The sequence below is a fragment of the Fragaria vesca genome, linkage group LG7 (genome assembly GCF_000184155.1).
Source record: "Fragaria vesca subsp. vesca linkage group LG7, FraVesHawaii_1.0, whole genome shotgun sequence".
NCBI lineage: Eukaryota > Viridiplantae > Streptophyta > Magnoliopsida > Rosales > Rosaceae > Fragaria > Fragaria vesca.
Window position 1 is genome coordinate 4,811,083 of NC_020497.1, and position 22,139 is coordinate 4,833,221.

Below are 22,139 nucleotides of genomic sequence, written 5' to 3' on the forward strand. Positions count from 1 at the left end.
TTCTTATTAACTCAATAGGGGATGGTTGCATGCATGTGAAGGAGTGAAGCCAAGATTTACTCTATTATCATGGTATTATAGCGGAATAACTCAGTAAATATTATTTGAATACTGAATACAAGTTCTCAACATATATGAGTTGAATACAGGTTCTCACAGTCAGCTAGTTCCCGGCTTCCCCCATTAAAACTGTGTATGCATGTGACTTTTATCTTGGGAGCTAGCTATTTGGAAGCGAACAATAAATTTCCCAGACAGAACATTTCCAAATTTCTTCATATAAAATATGGCAGCCTCCAGATCATCCTTTGATTAAGCTTAATTTCGCTTGTTCGGTTAGGGATAGCTAGTATAGTTGCGGTAGGCTTTGTTTCAAGGAACTCAGATGGCAATCCTATTTGTGATGCAGCTAGAAGAATTAGGGACACTGACGTTCTGGTTGCTGAAGGCCTGAAGCTTCTGCGTTGGGGGATGGACTACACAATGCTGTGTTCTTCAAAATAATCCTCACATACTCATTAAGGGTGACTCCAAGCTCCTGATCGATTGTCTTAACAACAAAGCACGCGTGCCTTGGCGTATTCACTCCCCAGTTCAAGATATCCACGTATTAGCTAGCTTCTCAATGCCATACTGTAATCTTTCTACATGTATTCATCACGAAGGGAACTTTGTTGTAGACAAATTGGCCGGCTTAGGTTATAATTTCATCCTACCTTTCTTTCTATTTGTCTCCACTCCCCAGCGTTCCAATTGAATGAGCTGGGAATGAAAGTAGCTAGTGACTTAGGTTATAATTTCATCCTATCTTTCTTTCTATGTGTCTCCACTCCCCAGCGTTCCAATTGAATGAGCTGGGAAGTAAAGTAGCTAAGTGGTTTTCTGTCGTGGTGTTTCTTTTCCTTTTCGTACTTTATCAAAAAGAAAAACATATAAGTTAAATATATCTACATTATTGAAAAAGGAACATGATGAATACATTATTGCAAATCAGTACTACTTATTTCAGACTAAAAAACAGAAAAGGAAGTTCTACTTGCTTCAGTTGTTTGCATCCCACCAGAGTCTGCACTCTACATCAGTGATATCTACATTATTGAAAAATGAACATGATGAATACATTATTGCAAATCAGTACTACTTATTTCAGACTAAAAAACAGAAAAGGCAGTTCTACTTGCTTCAGTTGTTTGCATCCCACCAGAGTCTGCACTCTGCATCAGTGATCAGTACCCCAGCCGCCTGTAAAGTATACATTCACGATCGAACACGTTAAATTTGACTACGCACAGTTGATCGAATCACAATCATTCACAAACATATGACGTCATAGACCTTAATTAATTTGTTCTTTGTTGTTAAATACAAAACTGGGTACTGTTTGATCCCAAATGATTTGAGCCAATTCTGTGGTTGGTTTCACGGTAACCACATAAGCTCATCCATACCTTAAAGCCTTCAGAATTGTCTTTATAAGTGCACTCTGCACTCACTTCATTCCTCACTCAATTCCTAAACTAGAAAACATCAATCATAGTTCATACCAAAAACCTATATGCATGGATCAGATCCGTCTTCTTTGCCTGTTCTCAATCTTCTATGTAAGTTTTAGTTAGTTAATTCACAAGCAACCTGCTTCATATCTTCTATGTAAGTTTTAGTTAGTTAATTTTGTGGCATGCACGCAGGTGGCATCAGTAGTGGTGGGAATTGGGTATGCGAATGGGGCCGATGATGGCAAGTTCCGGATGTCTTACTGGAATACAGCTTTCCCAAAATCTCCATTGCCTTCCAAAGCTGTACAACAACTTCTAAACCTTGCAGGTATGTATAAGAGAGCTCGATCAATTAACGTACATGAAACAGCTATAATGAGATATTCTTTTCCTCTATGAAGTATGAAACTTCCATAGATTTTAAGGAAAAAGGAAAAATAAATGTACAACTGAAGTCGTAGAATTTCTGTTAAAATTTCATTTAAAAGTTATTAATTTTAATTGTTTTCAATGTTTTACCATAGACATGTATATGCTCACATCAAATGAACTGATATATTGTCACAAGGTGAAACAAGTAACACGGGGTTTGGAAAGCAAGCTCTAAATCTTGCACCAGAAATACCAATAAATAGTTATGGATCCTCTAAAGAAGAAACTCCAGCGGAGCCAGATTTAACTACATTCTTCCAAGGACAAGATCTTCAACAAAAGGGAAAAACAGTGACACTGCGACTCTTGAAACCCACAAGTAACAAGGCAACTCTTTTGTCTCGCCAAGTTGCAAAGTCCATTCCATTTTCAAGCAGCAAACTCCCAGAAATCCTAACCTACTTTGGAGTGAAACCCAACTCACTGGCTGCAGGTCTAATGAAACAAACAATCGAAGAGTGTGAGGCACCGGCCATTAAACGTGAAGGCAAGTATTGCCTGACATCGCTGGAATCCTTGATCGATTTCACGGTTTCAAATCTCGGCAAGGACGTCGGAGTTTATACAACTGAGGCCGAAACCGATAAGAAACAAGAGTATAGCATTGAGACTACTGGAGTCCAAAGTATTGGAGACAAGATTATTGTGTGCCATAAGGAGAACTATGTTTATGGTGTGTTTTACTGCCACATATTCTATGACAGAACAACAAAGGCTTACATGGTTCCGTTGGTGAGTGCAGATGGAGCTACCAAAGCCAAAGCAGTAGCTGTTTGCCATATGGATACCGCTAGCTGGAACCCTAAGAATGTGGCCTTTCGAGTCCTCAACAAGAAGCCGGGAAATACAGTCCATGTCTGTCATTTTCTAGGCACTACTAGTCTTTTGTGGGTTCCGATGTAATGCAGGCCAATCCATAGAACTCACCATGTATTTATACTTTAGGTAGGCCATCAAAATAAGTTAGGACTTCTATCTATCAACCTATATGGGATATGTGCATTTACCGTTTGGGCTATAAAAATAAGTTAGGACTTAGGACTTGTATCTATCAACCAAAGTCCGGAATTGTGAAAAATGTATTGACCCTTTTGTTGTTATGAAGTTTCTCGTTTTGTGATTTATTTCGGCTCAATGGACACACTACTTGACACAAAATTATACTCTTTGTGTGAGTCGTTAGATATAAAAACATCTAATAGTCTAGATTATATATGACAAATGATAGGAAATTAATTTTCTTCCTAAGAAATTATTATTGTTTTTTTTTAAAGAAGAAGTTAGATTAGTACGTAATCATTTTTTTTTTTCTACAAAATAATATAGACATTCGAAATCAAACAACTAGAAAGAGAAGATCATAACCTAGAGTAGATGATACACGACTCGAGACAATGAAATAAATAAGTTCGCTTGTAGACCTTAATTAGTGTACGAAAATACTACGACTCACATGCATGTAAAGAGCCTGCCATAGATATAACGACTAAAGATGCAATGAGCCAAAATGCCCACCTCACTCGCCCACCAAATATATATGGTCTCATATTTAGAACCAAAACCTTATTTAAAGCGAATTGACTTTGGGCCCTGGTGAACCCAAATGATGAGTCGCCCAACACTGTCAATCTATGTACCGGTAATATAGGCACCCAACGCAAGCCCCCGATGAAGCACCGGTCGACTGTCATGATATGCAACCCTCCTTGCGACCATAACAAAAGAACTCCCTTGCGGTCAAGAACCGCCTGTTGATACCTTGCCAGCCCGAATCGGAGTAGCCATAATGCCCGCATCTATTATTTTGGTGTAACTATTAATGAATGTAACAATCATTTAAATACGGTCGTTGCTATTACATCACTATAACAAAACAACACGTTCTCGACACTCCTACCTAACTATCTATTTTTGATAGTAGTCACAGTACATTATCAATCTTTCAGACAAAAAAAAAAAGTTATTTTTTGGTCGTTAAAAAGATAGTTATTCTCACAACAAATACCAAATTATGGAAATTTACCCATTTTTCAAAACTAGAATTACCTTACCACGCAAGCCTTCCCGTATTGTACTCATGCATCCGAAATTGGTAACATTAATTTTTAACAGAACACACATTCCACTCTCCTCTCAAAAACCTATAAATACAAACCCAAGATACTCCTCTCCAACATTTTCACACTCAACGCACCATGCCATTCCCAACAGCACCCTCTCCCTTCCTCGTCGCCCTTCTCGTTTTCTTCATTCTTCCCCTCGTCTTCTCCCCAAACGGCGGGTACGTTCGTCTCGCCGAGGGAGGAAAGGGTCGAGTGCACATCACCGACGAGCTCGACGACGTCGTAGACGACGAAGAGGACGACACTTGGAAAGAATGGGGCAAGAAGCCCACACCCCAGTTCGATCTGCCGCCGGAGAAGTTGGAGAAGATGGAGTTGTCGGAGATCCAGGCCGAGACTTTGAAGAGGCATTCCGGGCCGATTCTTGGGTTCATCAAGCTCCGACTCGGCGTCAAACGGACTAAGGTAAATCGCAGCTTTTGGTCTTTTTGGGTTTAAATTGAATTGGGTCTCTGTTTCTGTTCTTGTTTGTTATTGGGTTTTGATCTCATGTATCATACTTGGGAAATGTTAATGTGATAATTGGATGTGCATAATGAGCATGAATTTGAATCGAATGTGTATTCATAAAAAGTCAAATGGTATTCATTTGTGTATTTTAACTGGGAATATGTGAGATATTAGTCATAATAGGCAATTGTGGTAGAAGGATTTGAAAGATTTAACCCTAAGCATATAGATTGTACTTTCGGACTGATGTGTGAAAAGTTGCTAGTAAGTACCAAGTAATATGAATTTGTGAACTTTATGTTTTTTGTTCTTGATTTGGTATTAGTTTATTCCTGTGGCAATGAGGTAAGCATTGTTTTTGGTTGATCTAATGGATTTCTAGGTAATAGGAACGACGTTGTCGTATACTTGTATTGGATATACAGCCATTGATATTGCTTCAGAAGTTCAAATGAATTGTGAATTTTATGCAAGTTTATTTTCCACTTTCAGGATATGGTGGTTGAGATTGCTACAAGATGGAGTAAAGTTCTGAGAACTGGATCTATTGCGGTGAAGTTCATGGGTATTGATTTAAGCACGGTCATGGTCACCATTGAAAGAGGCCAAGACTTGAACGAGGTATGATATTCTATTCCCCTCTCCCCTATGCCTCAGTTGAGTTGATGACCTGATCATGAGCTTCTGCTCTGTTTTGTTCTTGCAATATGTTCTCTTACTTTGATCTTTCTCTGTCCACTAGTTGAAGGATTTCGTGTTGAACCAACCGGAGGCTTACGAGCTAAAGATTGGAGACCAATATTTTCGAAGGCCTGGAGATCCTCCTTTAGAGGAAGTTGTTGAGATGCTCCAGAATGAGAAAATGAGAAAGGAGAATGATGGTTCAACAGAGAGCAATAAGCAAGTGAAAGAGGAACTGTAGCTTTGTGTTAGTAAAGTTTTTGAAATGCAGTGGAATATGGCCCCTTGTGGGCTTATGTAATCATAGCAAATGCAGACATTTTTGTGTACTGGGGTACAAGATTAGTGTTATTCAAGAGAATTGTTGCTGATTTTGGAAGTGGCTCAGATATGTTGTTCACGAGTAGGTCGGTCATATACATACCATTTTCTATCTACCAGGATCACAATGAACTTGTCGTGGTTAGTTTTAGGTAGGCTTCTCTCCTGTTAACTTGAATCAATAAGAATATCAACCAGTCATAACGAAAAATCAATTTCTGCAATTTGAGAAATGCCTGCGCTCTTTTATTGGCAAAAGTTAAGATTCCTCTGTGCCAAAATTTCTGCAGGAAATACATGAAATCTCTGAATCTCCCAATGTAAATCTACACAATTTAAAGAGATCGTAATCTTCTGTTTACGTGAATTAGCACATTCACAACAAGGGAATAAAAACATTAAGAACAGAGGCTACTTTAACTTTGTGCTGAAGTCAAAAAGCTGAAGAATCTGAATCCTGGAGATTCTGGCAGCTTCATCTCTCTCTTTCTCTGTATTGTACCCCCAGTCCCCTAATGCAGATCAACTCATATCAGCTATCATTGGTGAATAAAGCATAAACAACAACAGATGACAGACAAGTGCAACAGTATATGTATGATAGAGCTCAGGGTAGAAAGAAGTTTTACCTAGATACAAGTTCCAACCATCCAATTCAGGTTCTTTTATAACATTCTTTAAGGTTGCCAGTCTATCTTCCACAAAGCTGACCAAGATTGGATGTTATTGATCCCATTCAAAGGCACTAGGTTATTGTAACAAGCATTAACCAGTATAGAAGGCAGAAGCATTTCAGGTCTCAAAACACTATAGCAGTCATGATCATATTAGAACATGTTCTACTATGTACAATATTTAGAAGGAAATAACGTACTGTAGTTTCAGCCCTTGATGTTCTGGTTTCTTCTGAAGCATCTTCAATACTTCTACCTTAGGACTGTCAGAGGAGTTTATATTACATACACACGTACTAGAGAGAGTAAAGTTTCACGCTAAAGAAAGTAATACCATAGGCTAAGTGCCAGAATACGAATAATAGACTATGATCAAATTAATATCATACCCAGATCCAAGACCAAAGATTCTTTCAGGTGGTATCATAACTCCTGCAAGTTCTCGCAGTAAAGCATCAGCAAACCGGCTCTACAATAGGCATTAGAACATAAAATAAGGGTATGGGACAATGATAAAGGCAAAATGTGTGCAGTTCCAAAAAGTCTGCTAACTGCTGGTTTAATATAAAATCTGTGAATAAAGACTCGAGTCCAGGAGATACAAATGCTCTAATACCAAGTGCTGGCCTCAGGTTCATACCTGCTTTGTGGTGACTATGTATATTGTCGAGCTTGCAAATCTCAGAGCATCAGATACACCTGGATATATTCTGCAAGCAAACTGTCTCCTATTCAGTTATGCACAGGGCTGAAGCAGCAACTTTGAGAATAGAGTACAACTATGCTAATCCATTAAACCAAAAACTTTGAAATCATAAAACCAAAATGAATGCTATTATCTTTTGCTTCAGATTTTGACCATGTAATATCTAGCAAAGACGCATCAAACACACACACATGATCACTTTGCAGTATATCCAAATCGGGTACCTATTTGCACCAATCCAAGTAGCCATGTCCTGGTCCATCCACTCATCCCTGACCTTTCCAAACAAATTGACAAGAGGATCCTTTTCCTCACCCCATTCCTTCATAATCACAGGCTTCAATACTGACCACTTCTCCAATATCCCCTCCACAGTAAGCCCTTCTGCAACTGATGACTTCCTTATAGAAGGAACTCTCATCTCCAAAAGCAACCTCACAAGCAAAAGATTCTCATACCCAGTTTCCACCACAGGTCTCACCTAATTCATCATTCATTTCTCCACAGTTACACTATCAATCAACAACCTACATAATGGTTCTATCTAACTAAGCATATAAAGAACTTACTACGTGCATTTGATCAACAACCCAATTCTCCAAAGCCGAATCGACACCGTTGAACAGAGCTGGCCATCTCACTTTTGCAGCCTACCGCATTACTAATCAAATTAACCAACTTTGAAGGGAAAAGCTTCAAACTTTGAAACAATATAAAACACAGACAGTACCTTGACAGCAGAGACGGAGCTCTCTCCGCAGCTATCACAGATAACTCCATCGAAATCCAAAGCGTACAAATCCCCCATTTCTGAACTCACACTCTGGTCTTTACTTCAGTTTCTGAGACGGAGGTATCTAAGTTGAACTGTAGTGGGTGCTTATTCTTCTCCACAGCTTGTGGGAGTTGGATTGAATTAGTTTGGTCCCAAACGACATGGCGTCTATTGCATCTCATTTTTCTGAATATCAGAGGACGACAAAAAATGTGTAAAGGTGTCTTCTTTCGCACATTCCCTGTTCAATTCCAAGAACCGATTCCCAGAATCCGACGGTCCAAACCGAAATCAAAACAAGTTCCAGTCAGGGACGAAGCTCAGAGAAACCCAATAATGTAGTTTTTAATTTCCTCTGGTGAATTCTTGTAGGCTTTTTGTAGGGTTTTGGCTGATCGGATATATTATTTCGGTAACTTTTATTGGTCACATGAGCAAGGTCTAAATCTAACATAAACATGAGGGAGCACATAATTGTGATGGATTGTGTCCGTTTGCCAGAGTGGCGGATGTTGTTGATCCAGAAATTGTTGGAAGAGCTTTGAGTTCCGGATAAGTGTCATCGGAACCAATGATATTTATTAACTTCATAAAATTTATATTCTTGAAATTGTACATAAAAGCACTTAAAGCTTCAAAAATTAAAGAAAGTCTAATTATTTTGGAGATATTAACTCTCTTTCAGATTCCTTAATAATGAAAAACGAAAAAAAAGTCTATTCCACACTATTTTGTTTTTGTTAGTATCTCTCTTAGGGATTAGGAGAGAAAACGAAACGTTGAGAAGTAAATTGAGAATGAAAAATCCATGTCCGCCACCATATTCTGAATTGTAGTCTCGCAAGTACAAAGGTGAGTTTATCTTTTCGGTCATCCATTGTTGCCCAGCCAACACAGGGAGTTGGAGATGTCTTTCCCTGCCACCATATATGTCTCCAGCACTCCATTCGACGGCGACCGAAGAAGACGTCATTCGAATCAGAAGGATCTTCAACTCGTTTCACCTCGCTCAACTCAGCACGCACCTAACCGCATGTGCAGATTTTTGGTCGACATGGTTAACGTGCAAAACCTGATTATGGGCTTGGTAAGTCATCCAAAAAATTTGAGGTGCGACACTTTTTTACTTTTCTGTCATTTGGGCTGGTCTTGAACGTTCAAAATGGCTACGCATTTGCTCGATCTGATCCTTTCTTTAGCTATTATGAGAGATTGAGCATTAGATAAATTTTTTTAATCACATTTTTCAATCATAGTTGTTTAATTTTTATACCCTAGATAGCAAATTGGTTATTTGTAGAAGTAACCAAAATTTTCAATCTTAAGCATATATACTAATATTAATATTATTAGACAATCGGCATTGTGGAAACATTAAGACATAAATACCAAATTCGTTATTTGTAGAAGTAAGTTGGAGGTTTCTTAAGTGGAGAGGTACAAATACTTTTTCAGTTTTTACTATAACAAAACAAAAGTTCATACTTATACCAAACGTCTATGCCCAATCAGATTCAAGCACTTCATAATAATTGATATTGTATACACGTGTGTTATGTAAATTGATCTAATTAGGTCGATTATACACTATTTTCACTAACAGTTACTGTTGTGCCCAATCATATCGGGATAAGAACTTCATAAAACTGCTATACTTTAATATATGCTAGATTGGAACTCTCACAACTAAATCCGCTTAATGATTTTGCACTAATGGTACTTCTAATCACACCCATGTGAGAGCTTTTCAAATTTAGTAAGGATTACATGCTCAATATCAAAGTCATTGTTATTTTAAATTCAAGCAATTAACACTAGTTTCTCCTACTATGCCCACTAGTATCAGTTACTAATATTCATAGATGAATGGTAGCTAGCATTGATCATTTTTCATAATTGTGCACCTTTGATTGTACACTCATGATTATGATTTACTTTTATGCTCTTACATCCAGATAACATTAGGTTTTTTGACTTCTGGGTCAACTAACCAACCCCGTACCATAAGAAGATACTCTATTTGCTTCAATTTACTCCAACATCTTATATTTAACTCTTTCCATGCCATAGCTAGACGTATAGATGGTATTATGGTAACACCTTAGTTCAGCAACCACATATACCAGGGCGAGCGAGCTTGAAGGATGTGACACATGAATTATATACACCATTGAAACGTTTTGCATGATACGATACTAAATGCATGCATGAAACAATCAAGAAAATCATGAGAATATATAATTTCATGCATGTCTCATTTCGAACTGGCTGGATATATTCCCCACTCAAGAGTCATGAGAGAAGAGCCACTATATTGCTCCCAAAGCAACTTAATTAAGTAACAAGAAGCTATGAATCTCTACATTTCTTTAAAAAAAAAGAAAAAAAAAAGGGACAACCCTGGACTTTAAACTCTAAACTCTGACCTAATATCATTCAGTCATTTTCAGTTTTTCACATAAAAATTCGACATGATTTATTATGAAAAAATATATCCTACTACTACGTACTCGTCCTGCTGGGGTTTCCACCTTAAAAAAGAAACCTGACGCCAAGATGTCTAATTTTTACAACGGTCTAGTAGTTAAGCGCTAGCGTTGCGATATCGCTGGTCAACAAACTAATCTGACTTGTACATCAATGATATATAATCTCATCCTCAAGGTATCCAAGTCATTCATGAAGGTGGAGGAAGCCAATCCATCAGTGGCCCGAGCCGAGAATGAAGCAAACAGCAAATCCACCATGGATAGGCCAAAATTAGCAAATCTTCCACCTCACGGCAACCATCTCTAGTGGCTGTATCTGAACATGATTTTCCTATCATTTCTGTTTTTTTCGTTTAACTAAAACAAGTTTTTATTTCTGTATAATAACGATACTATCACAAAGCTCAAAATTTGCACAAGGCATGCATGCAAGCAATTGAACCCAAATAGCAAAAGAACAGAGAAGAAGTTCAAGCATGGCGGGGATGATCGGAAACAAAACATCGCTGCAATCTCAAGTGTGCATCGATTTACCTCCCAATGTACATTCACAGGGCATCATAGTAGGTCTAAATAAAAACGGTCCAGGAATGAACTTTAGTCTTCCGGTATTAGAGACGCAGATCATCCTCATTTTCGCCTTCACCCAAGCCTTCCATTTGATTTTGAAGAAGTTTGGAATTCCCAAGTTCACCAGCGAGATTCTTGTATGTGCTTTCTTTCTTTCTCTACCACTTTCATTATATTTTCTACTGCATTATATCGGCTTCTATGATCAACTTCTTCATATTGAACCCATTTGCATGCTTACGTAAAATTTATACCAAATAACGTAACTTCTTCAATATAACGTATCACGGAGAGTCAAGCTTCTATATACATAGGGACCAAAGTACTTTTGCCTATCAAGCTTCTATATATATAGCCTGTATATATATCTCAGTCTGTAACTCCTTCCGATAATTTTTCTTTTCCACAAATTACATTCAGATGAATTGGTTTGAACATTATGCTGGTTAGCTCACCGGCCACGGCTAATGTCTATATACAAAATGTCAAAACAGTAAGGATATTTCTATCAGGAGTAGAATTAGGGTTAAGAAATTATGCATGCATGCATGTTCTATGTGCCGATATTCTGCTTGTATAGGAACGATGTTGTTGATTTCAAAAATATAAAAATAAAAAGAAAAAAGAACGATGTTTTTTTGGATTGCGGAACAAAGTTAAGCACGTATACTAGCTAGAATCATCACCAGAAAGATCATGAGATTTAATATTGTTACTGTTGTCACTGAATGATTGATATGGTTTCTTTTGAAGGCAGACGGGTATAGTCTTAGGCCCTTCGCTGATAGGAGCCTCTAAGGCATTCAAGAAGGACATCTTTCCTCGTGACAGTCGAGCAATACTTGAAGTGCTGGGTGAAATTGGTTATGAACTCTTTTTGTTTCTAGTTGGAGTAAGGATGGACCTGGAATTGATAAGAAGAAGCGGCCGCAAAGTCTTCTTCACTGGTATTTTGTGCCTGTTGGCCCCTTTGATAACCGGTATGGTCCTCCAAAAACAGCTCATGTCCATGACCTCTGTGTTCAAGCTGACCAAAGCTCAAAAGTCTAAGCTTCCTTATACAACGACATCATATTGCATGACTTCGTCTCCCGTCATTGTTCTCCTTCTTGAAGAACTGAATATCCTAAATTCCGAAATCGGTCGACTAGCTGTGGCAGCATCATCAATCAGTGAATTATTCGGTACTTTGGTTATCTGGTTCTCTTCCGTATTGTACAGAATGGCAAAAGTGAAACCTGTGCATGAAACTTTACTAGTTTTCGGAGCAGTTGTCGGCGGCATACTAGTATTTCTGTTCATATTCCGACCAATAATGTTTTGGATCATCAGGCAGACACCGCAAAACAATCCTGTTAAGAAAAGCTATGTCAGTGCCATAATCGTGGTGTTACTTTTTGTGACGATAGTATCACATTATTACGGCCATACTTTTCATTTCATGATTTTCATTTTGGGTCTGTCTGTCCCGGCTGGACAACCTTTGGGATCAACTCTAGAAGAATTGCTCCATATCTTCATTTCTCAAGTGCTTCTACCGATTTATGTGACTGCATACACAATGAAGGCAGATTTTCGGTTGGTCGATTTTAGTGACCCGGCCACAATAATCACTGCTATCCTCTTCGTTTTCATTTTTCTGGCCAAACTTATAGGCACCATGGTTGCTCCACTGTATTATAAAATGCCCCTGAATGATGCATTTGTGCTTGCTCTCATTCTAAGCTCCAAAGGCCTTGTTCAAGTTTCCGTCTATACTCGATTCAAAGACGATCAGGTATATCTCTTTCTCAACAAAAAGAATCTAGCTAGTTAAGGATTTTAGTTAGAATGATCTTATCTTCATTCGAAAGACGACTACTAATTATTTTTCTTGTACCTACCTACAGACTGCAAGTGACTCAATATTTGCTTTGACGCTTGCTAGCATTGTGGTGACTGCAACTCTTGTTCCCCTTATCGTGAAGCGCCTTTATGATCCTGCAAAGAAGTACACAGCCTACGGAAGAAGGGATATTATGCATTTGAAACCCACTGCTGAGCTCAAAATTGTTGCCTGCATTCACAGGTCAGGTAACATTCCTGCAATCATCAATCTACTTGATGCAGCATGCCCAACTAAAGAAAACCCCATTGATATCTATGTTCTTCACCTCATGGAATTAATTGGAAGAAGCTCCCCAGTTTTTATCTCCCACCAAATGCAGCAAAAGAGTATTTCCAATGCTTACTCGGACAATGTCGTTCTTTACTTCAATGAGTTTGTGAGAGAAAATCTTGGTGCTGTTACTTTAAACATATTCACAGCAATCTCTCGACCAAAATACATGCAAGAAGACATATGTACACTTGCAATGGACAAGCAAACATCCCTAATTGTGCTCCCGTTTCATCGAACATGGGCAATTGACGGGTCCATTGAGTCAGACGACAGTGCAATAAGGACACTAAATCGCAATGTACTCGAAAGAGCTCCTTGCTCTGTGGGAATCCTTGTGGACTGTGGCCATTTAGGACGGTCCGCATCTGTTGTGGCTTCGGGGCGATCATTTTCCATGGCTGTAATCTTCTTCGGTGGGCAAGATGATAGGGAGGCATTATCATTTGCAAAAAGAATGGCTAGTGACACGATGATTAGCTTAACTGTGATCCATGTAGTTGCCAAAAATAATGTTACCGGTGGGGAATGGGATAAAATACTTGATACTGAAATGTTGAAGGAGTTTAAACACAGTCAGAAGGGTGAAGGTTTTGCGATTTTTTTAGAGGAGGTGGTGAAAGATGGACCAGAAACAACAGTACTACTGAAGTCTATTGTGGATGAGCATGATCTGATTATAGTTGGGAGGAGGTTTCAGGTAGAGTGCCCTCAGACTGCAGGACTTGCAGAATGGAGTGACTTTCCCGAGCTAGGGACTATAGGAGACCTACTTGCATCACCTGATCTAAATTGTAAAGCTTCAATTCTAGTGATAAAACATCAACAACAGGTCACTTAATTGAAGCTTTTGCAGATCATGTCAAATTGTTGATTTTAGGAATTTTTTCACCTTCTTAGTTTTCAAAATTTGATTTATTGTTTTTATCTTTTAACGTAACGCTTGAACTGAAATAGATATTTCACAACACTTTACGGGATTTTATTAATATAAAGTTCTAGGTTCTGATTTCAGCTTACTCCTTCAAAAATATGAATTTGACAAGTACGTACAACCTGTTAATTATCCAATACAATTTAACAAAGTTATATCCAAGAGGAAATAACATAAACTTAACATAAATAAATAAATAAACCCTAACGTGGTATTCATCATGGCATCTTGTATGCATGGTTGGACTTTTAGTCGTCGTCGAGGAAGAGTAATAGAATCGTTTGTCTTTGGAGAACGTGATGGCTTAACAGCCCTAGTATCTTTTTTGCTATCTAGTAAGAGATTGTTATTTGGACGTTAATTAATCTTACATCACTGATTATTTATCTCCTAAGTTAGGAGTCCTAACTTGGGCTCAGTTTTAAATGGTATTATTGATGAGCTCAGTGCGCGATATTTCTTTAGTCTATTTGATGGTGACCAAATTTATAAGACGAGGATACACAAGTGGTTAGACATGCTGAGACTTATAATACTGATTAGTGATGAAATTGGAAAAAATCTGACAACAGAGTTATATATATATATATATATATATATATATATAGCTAAGAGTTGAATTTCGCTCAGATGGAGATGTTGTAAGATCTTACGACATTTTTTTCAAATTAATAACGCGTCGAATGATCAACTTGGGGAAAGTTGGCATGCATGGAGATGCTTTGGATAAACTACTTTAATTATTAGAAGAAAAAAAATTTACTACTTCGAGAAATTGACTTTTTCTTTTTTTGTTTGTTTTGTTTTTCATTCTTTGGAATACAGTATAAAACGAGGATTAGGGACAATGGAGTATTAGCAAGCTTGGGAAATTACTACAACCAGTTTGTGCCGTTTTTCTTTTGCGCAAAATTCCTACTCGTATCTCGATCGTCTACCTGATGCATGCAGCGCAATTAAATCTCCCTAGCTTTTTGATCAACTTATGAAAAGTATATATTCGCTTCTTCAGCTAGTGTTTAATCAGCTAATTTTTTGCTGGAAATATTGATGAATGTTTCATTTTGCAGGTGTTAACGTACAGTTCTTCTAAATTCTTTGAGATATGAGAAACCGGGTCGAATATGTGTCAATTGACTTGCGGTTAGTTTCATTAAAAACCAGAACATGTATTTTCATTCTCTTAGAAGAAATTAGAGAACACACGCGCGTACTGAAGGAAGATCTTTATAGGCTGTTTACAAATTATAATCTATAGTTTTTTTTTTCTTTTTTCTTTTCTGAATCAACGAGCTATGTTAGATATTGAGAAACTTTCGAGATCGGTGACTTTCGAAGGAAATGGTGGAAATTAAGGTTAAATTATTGAAAATTTAGGTTTTGTGAGTTTTTATTTTATTTTATTTTATTTTATCAAGTAAACAATTCAAATATTACATTGCGTGAGTCGAACTCACTTACTATATGCTGTTAGACTAAATAGTATTAGGATGTTTTGTGAGTTGTAATGACCAAAACTATTATATATGTTTGAAAAAGTAAACGGTATGAGGACTCAAGATTGTTATGAAGATGTTGAACTAGGGTTTCCCTCTTGGGAGAGAGCTCTCGTTAGTCGTGCTACGTACTTTTGTTTGAGGAGTTCTAGTTTAAAACTTTGGATGTATAAATTAATTTATTCCATCGGTTTGGGTTTTCATGTCATCAATCTACTCTTAATATTACTTCTTTTTTCTGTAAAGAAACATAGGTTGATTGATTGTGTTTTTCAGAAATCTAGATGGGGTGATTCTAGAGGATGAATCTGACAAGGAAAATGGAGGAGACGGTAGCAGAAATGCAACAGGGCCAGCAGTGGAGGACATTCTTCAAATCCATGATAAGGCAATGAATAGATGGAACACTCTATTTATCATTGTCTGTGCAACTTCGGTCTTCATTGATCCTTTGTTCTGTTATATCCATGTCGTTAAGGAGGACTATATGTGCTTCACTTACGACTTGAAGTTGTTCTGGACATATATTTGTTTACGGTCAGGCGGTGATGTCTTTTATCTCATCGACATTATCATCTTCCTCGGTGGAATTTGCAAGAAACGCAAAGGTAAAATATATGGTGTATTCTGGAAGCCAAGCAGTGGGAAAAAAAGGGTACTTCCTTGAAAAAAAATGTTCAGAAAACGGTGCTCGCTTCAGTTATCCATTCTACCTCGCATTTTGGTCTCCCTTCCCATTCCAGCGGTAAGAGAAGCCCGACCAGAATATAAATGTGGAGTTCTCCCAATTGCAAGTCCCATATATAAATGTCAGCTCTTGCTATCCGTTTAGGGATTCAATTGTCACCATAAATCTTTTGGGTTAACTGATTGCATAATGTGTGCAGGTAGTCATGGTCTTGTCGTATGCCACACTGTCCAGTACTGTCCGCTTTGATCCACTTTATGTTATCATTATTGTAATTCCTTTCCAATACACATTACGGGTCGTCCTCATATACGGCTCCCAAAGGTGGAGTCCTATTAAAAAGACTACAAGATGAAGATGGCTTAATCTTGACCCAAAAAAAAAAAGGAAAGATGGCTTAAACCTTTACTGCATTTTCTTCCCTTCATCCTTGTTTCTCATGTAAGGAACTAAATAAATCAATGGATTGAGAATATATATATACACACACACACACTCAGAGCCTTCAATGAGGGATCCATATTTTTTGTCACTTTTGGGGATAGGTTCATACCATTAGATATATTTTTTAATGGGCTTAAATGGCTGAGATTAAAACAAAAAACTTAACACTTTTGTTAAACCTACACCGTTCAAGATCATTAAAAATAAATCAAACATTTGGATGACCTAACGATCACCAAATTTTCTAAAAATTTACAAAAGTGATCTACTCATATACACTAACAAACTGAACGGTGGAGATGTGATTTAGTGATCGGGAAGTTTGTCAAATACCCTATCCCTAGAAATAAACAAAAAAAGGGATCCCTCATTGAAAGGGCCCTGCATATATAAATATATATATACAGTCCTGTTCGAGAGCGGACGTCCGCACTTGGCTTAAAGTGCAAAAGTCCCTCCGTTCTCCTTCGTTCGGCGCCAATGACGGCGCGCCTCTACCCCAGTGGACTCCAGCAGCGTTCCCGACCACTTTCTCTCTCCGGAGAGTCCGTTCTTTTCCAGTTTTCCGGCGAGATCACCCAAAACTTCAAATAAAGTCGATCTCGCCTAAAAACTGAAATTCGGCGAACTCGCCGGGGAAGAAAAGTGGTCGGAGACGCTGTCTGAAATCCGCTGGGGTGGAGGCGTGCCGTCGTCGACATCGGACAGAGGCAAACGGAGGGACGTCCACATTTTAAACCGAGTGCGGACGTTCGCTTTGGAACCTTTCTGTGTGTGTATATATATATATATATATATATTCTAAGTTTTATTACTCAACGACTTAATGATTGATCTTTCAGCTATTTGGAGTCTTATGGTATCGTCTTGCTGTACAACGTTGTACAACGACAGATAGATTGTTGAAAACTCCTTTGTCAAGAAGTAAAAGGATATTCATGTAGTTCATCTATCGATGATTTCATATGTTTTTACAACTATGAAGAAAAAAACTACGAAGTGAGGACGAGCAAGGGCAATAACAATGGAAGATGGATCAACGTCACGCGTGTGCAAGAACTATGCCCTACAAAAGCTGCAGATCCAAAAAGTTTTGACTTTGGTATATTTTCTTATGCTGTTCAATCCGATGTGACAGGTTCATCCCATCTTTCTCAAAGGATGTCGCTATCTTTCTGGTGGGCCTTAAGGAATATAAGGTTCGTTCATCTAGTTATAAGTTTGTGTTTGATGATATATAATCTATATATTGAGAGCGTTATTATCACAATTATTTTGTAATGATCTCTGCAATGCAATCCAATTATAAACGAACCGTTTGTTTCTTTTCTTTCAGTTCGTTTGGTTCAAACCTCTGCACGAGCATGGATGCGATAGAAATCTTATTCTCAGTTGTAATATCTATATGTGGCATGGCGCTTTTCTTAATATATCTCAATGCAAGAGTGCAAGTTGGTGCTGGAGTCAGACTTCATATAAAATCAAATAACTAGAGGCAACACATCATTAGCACTTAATGATCATCACTAGATGAAAACTAACAAGCACCTATTGATTTAAATCGCAACTTCTTAGTGAGAAGCAAATTGATCATGAGCGTTTGCCAAAAAGAAAAAAAAAATCACGAGCATGCATGCATATATCAGCAAGATATATTTCTTTCAAGAAATACTAATATCTTTTAGAGTAAGTAATACTATTATGAACTCATCTATTGTTTTTGTTTGATATATTTGGGATGATCATGTAGGAGTCACAAGCAAGGCCAAATCAACATGAATTGAAAGAAAGAAGAAATTGATGAAACCGGATATTGATTTGTGGTTATCTAAAAATGATCTCTCCAACTTGAAGAGTGACCAAGGACTCTATGGATCTGAAGTCAACGATAAAGAAAAGACTCTGAAGATGGTGATCACTGAAAACATAGACAAACTTGATGAAAACAAAGACATTGATTTTGAAGGTAAAAGGTTGTTGGCAATCCTTATATAGAACAAAACACAACCTATGAAGCCTAAAGCAATGAAGCCTAAAACAATTGGAAGATTGGTCTTCCACATCTGAAGAACAAGTTGAAGAAGTAGAAGAACCAACATGATCTCATGGAACTCAGGTAAAATCATGCATATGCATTTCATGGTTTTTCACAGAGGATAGCAGTATCACTTGCCATCCTAAAAATCTGGGTTTCCAGTTTTTTGATCTTTTGTTCTGTTGTCTTATGTTTAAGTTTCTTTATCCTTGTTCCATAAGAACTATGTCTGGGGGAGATTCTAATTTGAATTTCAAATTGACAACTAGAATATATAAAGATCTTGCCTTTGTGGTCAATTTAGTTTTGGGTTTGATGCCTTTGTTCCAACCCGTGACTCATGGTTTAAGAGTTCTAAGGCTACAGTTGTGTTTGTGATACACAAACCAATATAACAGTTGTCTTTGTATGTCCTCTCCCTTTCAGAGTTTGGCCAAGGACAAAAGTCCAAAACTCCTTCCTTGCTTTGGCCCTCGTGCTTGCCCTCTTGTGGCACCTCTTTGGCTTGTGTCTCTCTCTTGTTAGAGCACTCCATCAGCCTATATATACTGAGCAAGGCTGCCTTTGCTCAGTGGTTGTCAAAATGTAGTTTCTACATTTGCTTTGTTAGGTTTCTCCCTTTGTTGGGTTTTTGGTTTTACTTTGCATTGTTCATTAGTTTCTAAGTCTTCCTTTTGTGATTATAAACCTTAGAGCTGAACAAAACATCTTCTCATAAACTCATTGCATTCTGCATACCATGAGATCAGTTGGTAGTGCAACAACCCAGGAAGTGTTCATGAAAGAAGCAGCTGAGGATAGCTGAGTTCTGATGTATCCCGCTGAGGTAGCTGGGTTCATGAAAGAATCAGTTCAGGATAGCTGAGTTTCTGAGAGTGAAACTTCTTAGAAGTCTTCAAGAAGAATCAGTTAAGTGATAGCTGAGTTCTTAGTTGAAACTTCTTATACCTTCATGTGTAGCCACTTAGAGACAAGAGAGGTAGATCTAGACTAGTTTGGGACTAGGTAGGATAGCAAGTCGTTGCTGTATCCTATACTGTAATCTTGTAAGGAGTGAGGTACTCAGAAACAAGAGAGAAAGTATAGATCTAGACTAGTGGGTAGTTTAGGCAGGATAGCAAGCGGTTCATGTATCCCTAGACTATAATCTTGTAAGAAGTGGGTTTTACATAGTGGAAATGTTTGTCCCTCAAGAGTTAGGGGCACACAGTTTTTCTCCCTGGTTTCAGGGTTTCTGCGAGTAAAAAACATCTTGGTGTTCATTGTTATTTTACTGCAACTTTTATTCATTGTCATTGTGTATTTGTTATTCAGGATAGCTATAACCCTTGCTATCCCTGAGAACGAATTTATACGAAAAAAGTTGTTAAGGGCCTATTCACCCCCCCTTCTAGGACCTTTAGATTTGCAGAATATCATCTATGTTCTTCCCATAAAATTCAAAAAGAACATAACCCGTCTCCTCTGCTTGGCTTCACTAACGAAAGTGAGTATTTTTGTTTTCTCGCTTAAATGATGCTTTATATGTATGAACATGTAACTAACTGATTATTACCGTAGATGCCAATGCTCGCAAATTTGAATGCCAAAATTTTGAAAGTGATTTGTGAGCATTTGAAGCCAGTCGTTTACACTGAAGACAACTACATTGTTCAAGAAGGCAAACCACTTGGTATGATGATCTTCATCACGCAAGGACTCGCATGGAGCTACACAACCAAAAACATCAATGATGGACTAACAAACTTTGATTTCTCAAGCAATGAGTGGTTAAAGTGGTTACACTGAAGGCAACTACATTGTTCAAGAAGGCAAACCACTTGGTATGATGATCTTCATCACGCAAGGACTTGCATGGACCTACACAACCAAAACATCAATGATGGACGAACAAGCTTTGATTTCTCAAGCAATGAGTGGTTAAAGTAAGGTGATTTTTACGGAGAAGAGCTGTTGAATTGGGCATTCATATCTCCCTCCTTTTCCGCCTTACCCTTTTCCTCTAGAACTGTTATGTCTCAAGAAAAAGTCGAAGCATTTTCTCTAAGGGCTAGGGACTTGAAGAGTATTGTTTGCAAATTCTGGTGGCATTTTTACCAGAGAGCTCGAACAAGTAGATTTAGAACGGTGGGAGAATTCAGGAGCTTTTTCAATACAAGCAGCCTGGCGCAACCGTTTGGCAAAGGGTAGGCGTTCAAATCACTGGGACAAATTTACTGCACATTATTAGTGTATATCATGTAAGCATTCTAGTAACTATTGAAACAAAGGTTTTCACTTAAGTTATTTTTATTTTTAGTTGTTAGAAGGTTTATTATTATTATTATTATTATTATTATTATTATTGAGTTGTTGTCTAGTGAGTAGTGACTCATTTTCATATGTTTAGTTCGGATTTCCATGCAGTCATTTCAGTCTTTCAGATATAGAGATCCAATAATAAGGTTAATAGCTTGTGCATGTATGCCATTCCAATCTAGAATTATCAACATTTGAGTTGGATTTCAATGACTAGTTCTTTCAAATCATTTCAAATATATTCTGTCAAAGATATGTTTTGTTTGTTTAAAAAAAGAAAATAAAAAATAAAAAAAAAAAAAAACCTTAGCCTTGTTGTGGACCAAAATCTACATGTTTGAGATAATTTCATCCAGCCCAAAATGTCCAGATTTGAGATCATTTCCTCCAGCTGAAAATGATTTATGTGGCTTATCAATAGTATATATTCTGAATAATGCTGTTCTTCAGGTTTGGTAGAGCCCTCATTATATCGTTCAGGAGATGGAAAAACATCAACTAGAACAACTTGATGCATTTTCCAGCTGAAATGAAATAAAATTTTGATACACCTATGACAGTATAGTTAGAACAAAAGACATAATTTAATGCCAATGAAATTGTTAAAGCTATAACCAGATCCATGACTTATTACAGAAGAGTATCACTAGAAGCTCACACAGACGGTTCAAATTCACAAAAACAGTAGACCTTAGCAGTAGGATTGGTCTCGACTCAGTCAGTTGGAGATACATGTGGTAAGCCAACATTGATCATTATTTTACCAGAGAGGGTTTGTGTCTTGTCAATAGTACATAGTCTGAATAAAGCTGTTCCTCAGGGCTGGTGGCTGTTAAGATATAAATCCTACATCGGGAATATGAGACTTTGTCTGTGAGTTTATAAGGGTTTGAGCCTCTTTATCTATTGCCAATTGGTTTTGGATGTGAACCCCAAATTATTTTATCATGGTATCAGAGCGGGTTACCCACATGGGCAGATCTACGTTAGAGGCTATATAGGCTATAGCCTATACAGATCGAAATTGTCTCAGTACTTTAAAATGTATTTGTCCTACATATCATGAAGTTTGATTTGGTTGAATTGGTTCAGTGTTTTGTTTAGAAACAACATAAGCTGGGTTCGAGTCTTGCATCTCCTCTTGCTTCTTCCTTTTTTCTTCTTCATCCTTTCCCTTTTATTTTCTTTCACCATTTTTTTCTATCTCTTTATGATTCAAGTATCATTTTAATCTTCCTTTTTTCTGCTTCCTCCTTTCGTTTTTATTTTTTTCCCCCATTATTTTCTATCTCTTTATGATTAATTCATGGTAATATGATATCATTTCGATCAAAAAACACAATCTTTGTAACAATATTGACTCAAAAAA

The 22,139-nt window shown here is 37.6% G+C and overlaps 5 protein-coding genes across 5 annotated transcripts; 4 read left to right on the plus strand and 1 right to left on the minus strand.

Moving 5' to 3' along the window:
- The first annotated feature begins 1,445 nt into the window (after positions 1-1,445).
- LOC101293816 (BURP domain-containing protein 3-like) lies at positions 1,446-3,051 on the plus strand. The gene is made up of 3 exons (XM_004306715.1): positions 1,446-1,601; positions 1,689-1,824; positions 2,065-3,051. The coding sequence occupies exons 1-3, from the start codon at positions 1,560-1,562 to the stop codon at positions 2,829-2,831; spliced, it is 945 nt and encodes a 314-aa protein (XP_004306763.1). The 5' UTR covers positions 1,446-1,559; the 3' UTR covers positions 2,832-3,051.
- Positions 3,052-4,123: 1,072 nt separating this feature from the next.
- Positions 4,124-5,564, plus strand: LOC101313939. Its single transcript, XM_004308315.1, has 3 exons — positions 4,124-4,456; positions 4,994-5,122; positions 5,244-5,564. Exons 1-3 carry the CDS (start codon positions 4,124-4,126, stop codon positions 5,421-5,423), a joined length of 642 nt encoding a protein of 213 aa, XP_004308363.1. The 3' UTR covers positions 5,424-5,564.
- Positions 5,565-5,794: 230 nt separating this feature from the next.
- Positions 5,795-7,776, minus strand: LOC101294106. Its single transcript, XM_004306716.1, has 8 exons — positions 7,614-7,776; positions 7,453-7,533; positions 7,108-7,364; positions 6,818-6,887; positions 6,567-6,646; positions 6,378-6,440; positions 6,133-6,209; positions 5,795-6,015 (listed from the first exon to the last, which is right to left on the minus strand). Exons 1-8 carry the CDS (start codon positions 7,689-7,691, stop codon positions 5,915-5,917), a joined length of 807 nt encoding a protein of 268 aa, XP_004306764.1. The 5' UTR covers positions 7,692-7,776; the 3' UTR covers positions 5,795-5,914.
- A 2,847-nt stretch (positions 7,777-10,623) lies between these two features.
- LOC101314229 (cation/H(+) antiporter 4-like) lies at positions 10,624-13,716 on the plus strand. The gene is made up of 3 exons (XM_004308316.1): positions 10,624-10,854; positions 11,475-12,494; positions 12,607-13,716. The coding sequence occupies exons 1-3, from the start codon at positions 10,624-10,626 to the stop codon at positions 13,714-13,716; spliced, it is 2,361 nt and encodes a 786-aa protein (XP_004308364.1).
- A 909-nt stretch (positions 13,717-14,625) lies between these two features.
- On the plus strand, positions 14,626-16,251 carry LOC101294396 (cyclic nucleotide-gated ion channel 1-like). The gene is made up of 3 exons (XM_004306717.1): positions 14,626-14,801; positions 14,880-14,952; positions 15,582-16,251. The coding sequence occupies exons 2-3, from the start codon at positions 14,915-14,917 to the stop codon at positions 15,970-15,972; spliced, it is 429 nt and encodes a 142-aa protein (XP_004306765.1). The 5' UTR covers positions 14,626-14,801; positions 14,880-14,914; the 3' UTR covers positions 15,973-16,251.
- Positions 16,252-22,139: the final 5,888 nt, after the last annotated feature.

Excerpts from the sequence above, each read along its gene's own strand:
- LOC101293816 (XM_004306715.1), top strand. The coding sequence starts at position 1,560 with ATGGATCAGATCCGTCTTCTTTGCCTGTTCTCAATCTTCTAT. Across the intron at positions 1,602-1,688 it reads GCCTGTTCTCAATCTTCTAT|GTGGCATCAGTAGTGGTGGG; the intron begins GTAAGTTTTAGT and ends GCATGCACGCAG. Across the intron at positions 1,825-2,064 it reads ACAACTTCTAAACCTTGCAG|GTGAAACAAGTAACACGGGG; the intron begins GTATGTATAAGA and ends TATTGTCACAAG.
- LOC101313939 (XM_004308315.1), top strand. The coding sequence starts at position 4,124 with ATGCCATTCCCAACAGCACCCTCTCCCTTCCTCGTCGCCCTTCTCGTT. Across the intron at positions 4,457-4,993 it reads TCGGCGTCAAACGGACTAAG|GATATGGTGGTTGAGATTGC; the intron begins GTAAATCGCAGC and ends TTCCACTTTCAG. Across the intron at positions 5,123-5,243 it reads GAGGCCAAGACTTGAACGAG|TTGAAGGATTTCGTGTTGAA; the intron begins GTATGATATTCT and ends TCTGTCCACTAG.
- LOC101294106 (XM_004306716.1), bottom strand. The coding sequence starts at position 7,691 with ATGGGGGATTTGTACGCTTTGGATTTCGATGGAGTTATCTGTGATAGC. Across the intron at positions 6,888-7,107 it reads ACTTGGATTGGTGCAAATAG|AATATATCCAGGTGTATCTG; the intron begins GTACCCGATTTG and ends GTTTGCTTGCAG. Across the intron at positions 6,441-6,566 it reads ATCTTTGGTCTTGGATCTGG|TCCTAAGGTAGAAGTATTGA; the intron begins GTATGATATTAA and ends CTCCTCTGACAG.
- LOC101314229 (XM_004308316.1), top strand. The coding sequence starts at position 10,624 with ATGGCGGGGATGATCGGAAACAAAACATCGCTGCAATCTCAAGTGTGC. Across the intron at positions 10,855-11,474 it reads AGTTCACCAGCGAGATTCTT|ACGGGTATAGTCTTAGGCCC; the intron begins GTATGTGCTTTC and ends TTTTGAAGGCAG. Across the intron at positions 12,495-12,606 it reads CTCGATTCAAAGACGATCAG|ACTGCAAGTGACTCAATATT; the intron begins GTATATCTCTTT and ends ACCTACCTACAG.
- LOC101294396 (XM_004306717.1), top strand. The coding sequence starts at position 14,915 with ATGAGAAACCGGGTCGAATATGTGTCAATTGACTTGCG. Across the intron at positions 14,953-15,581 it reads TATGTGTCAATTGACTTGCG|AAATCTAGATGGGGTGATTC; the intron begins GTTAGTTTCATT and ends TGTGTTTTTCAG.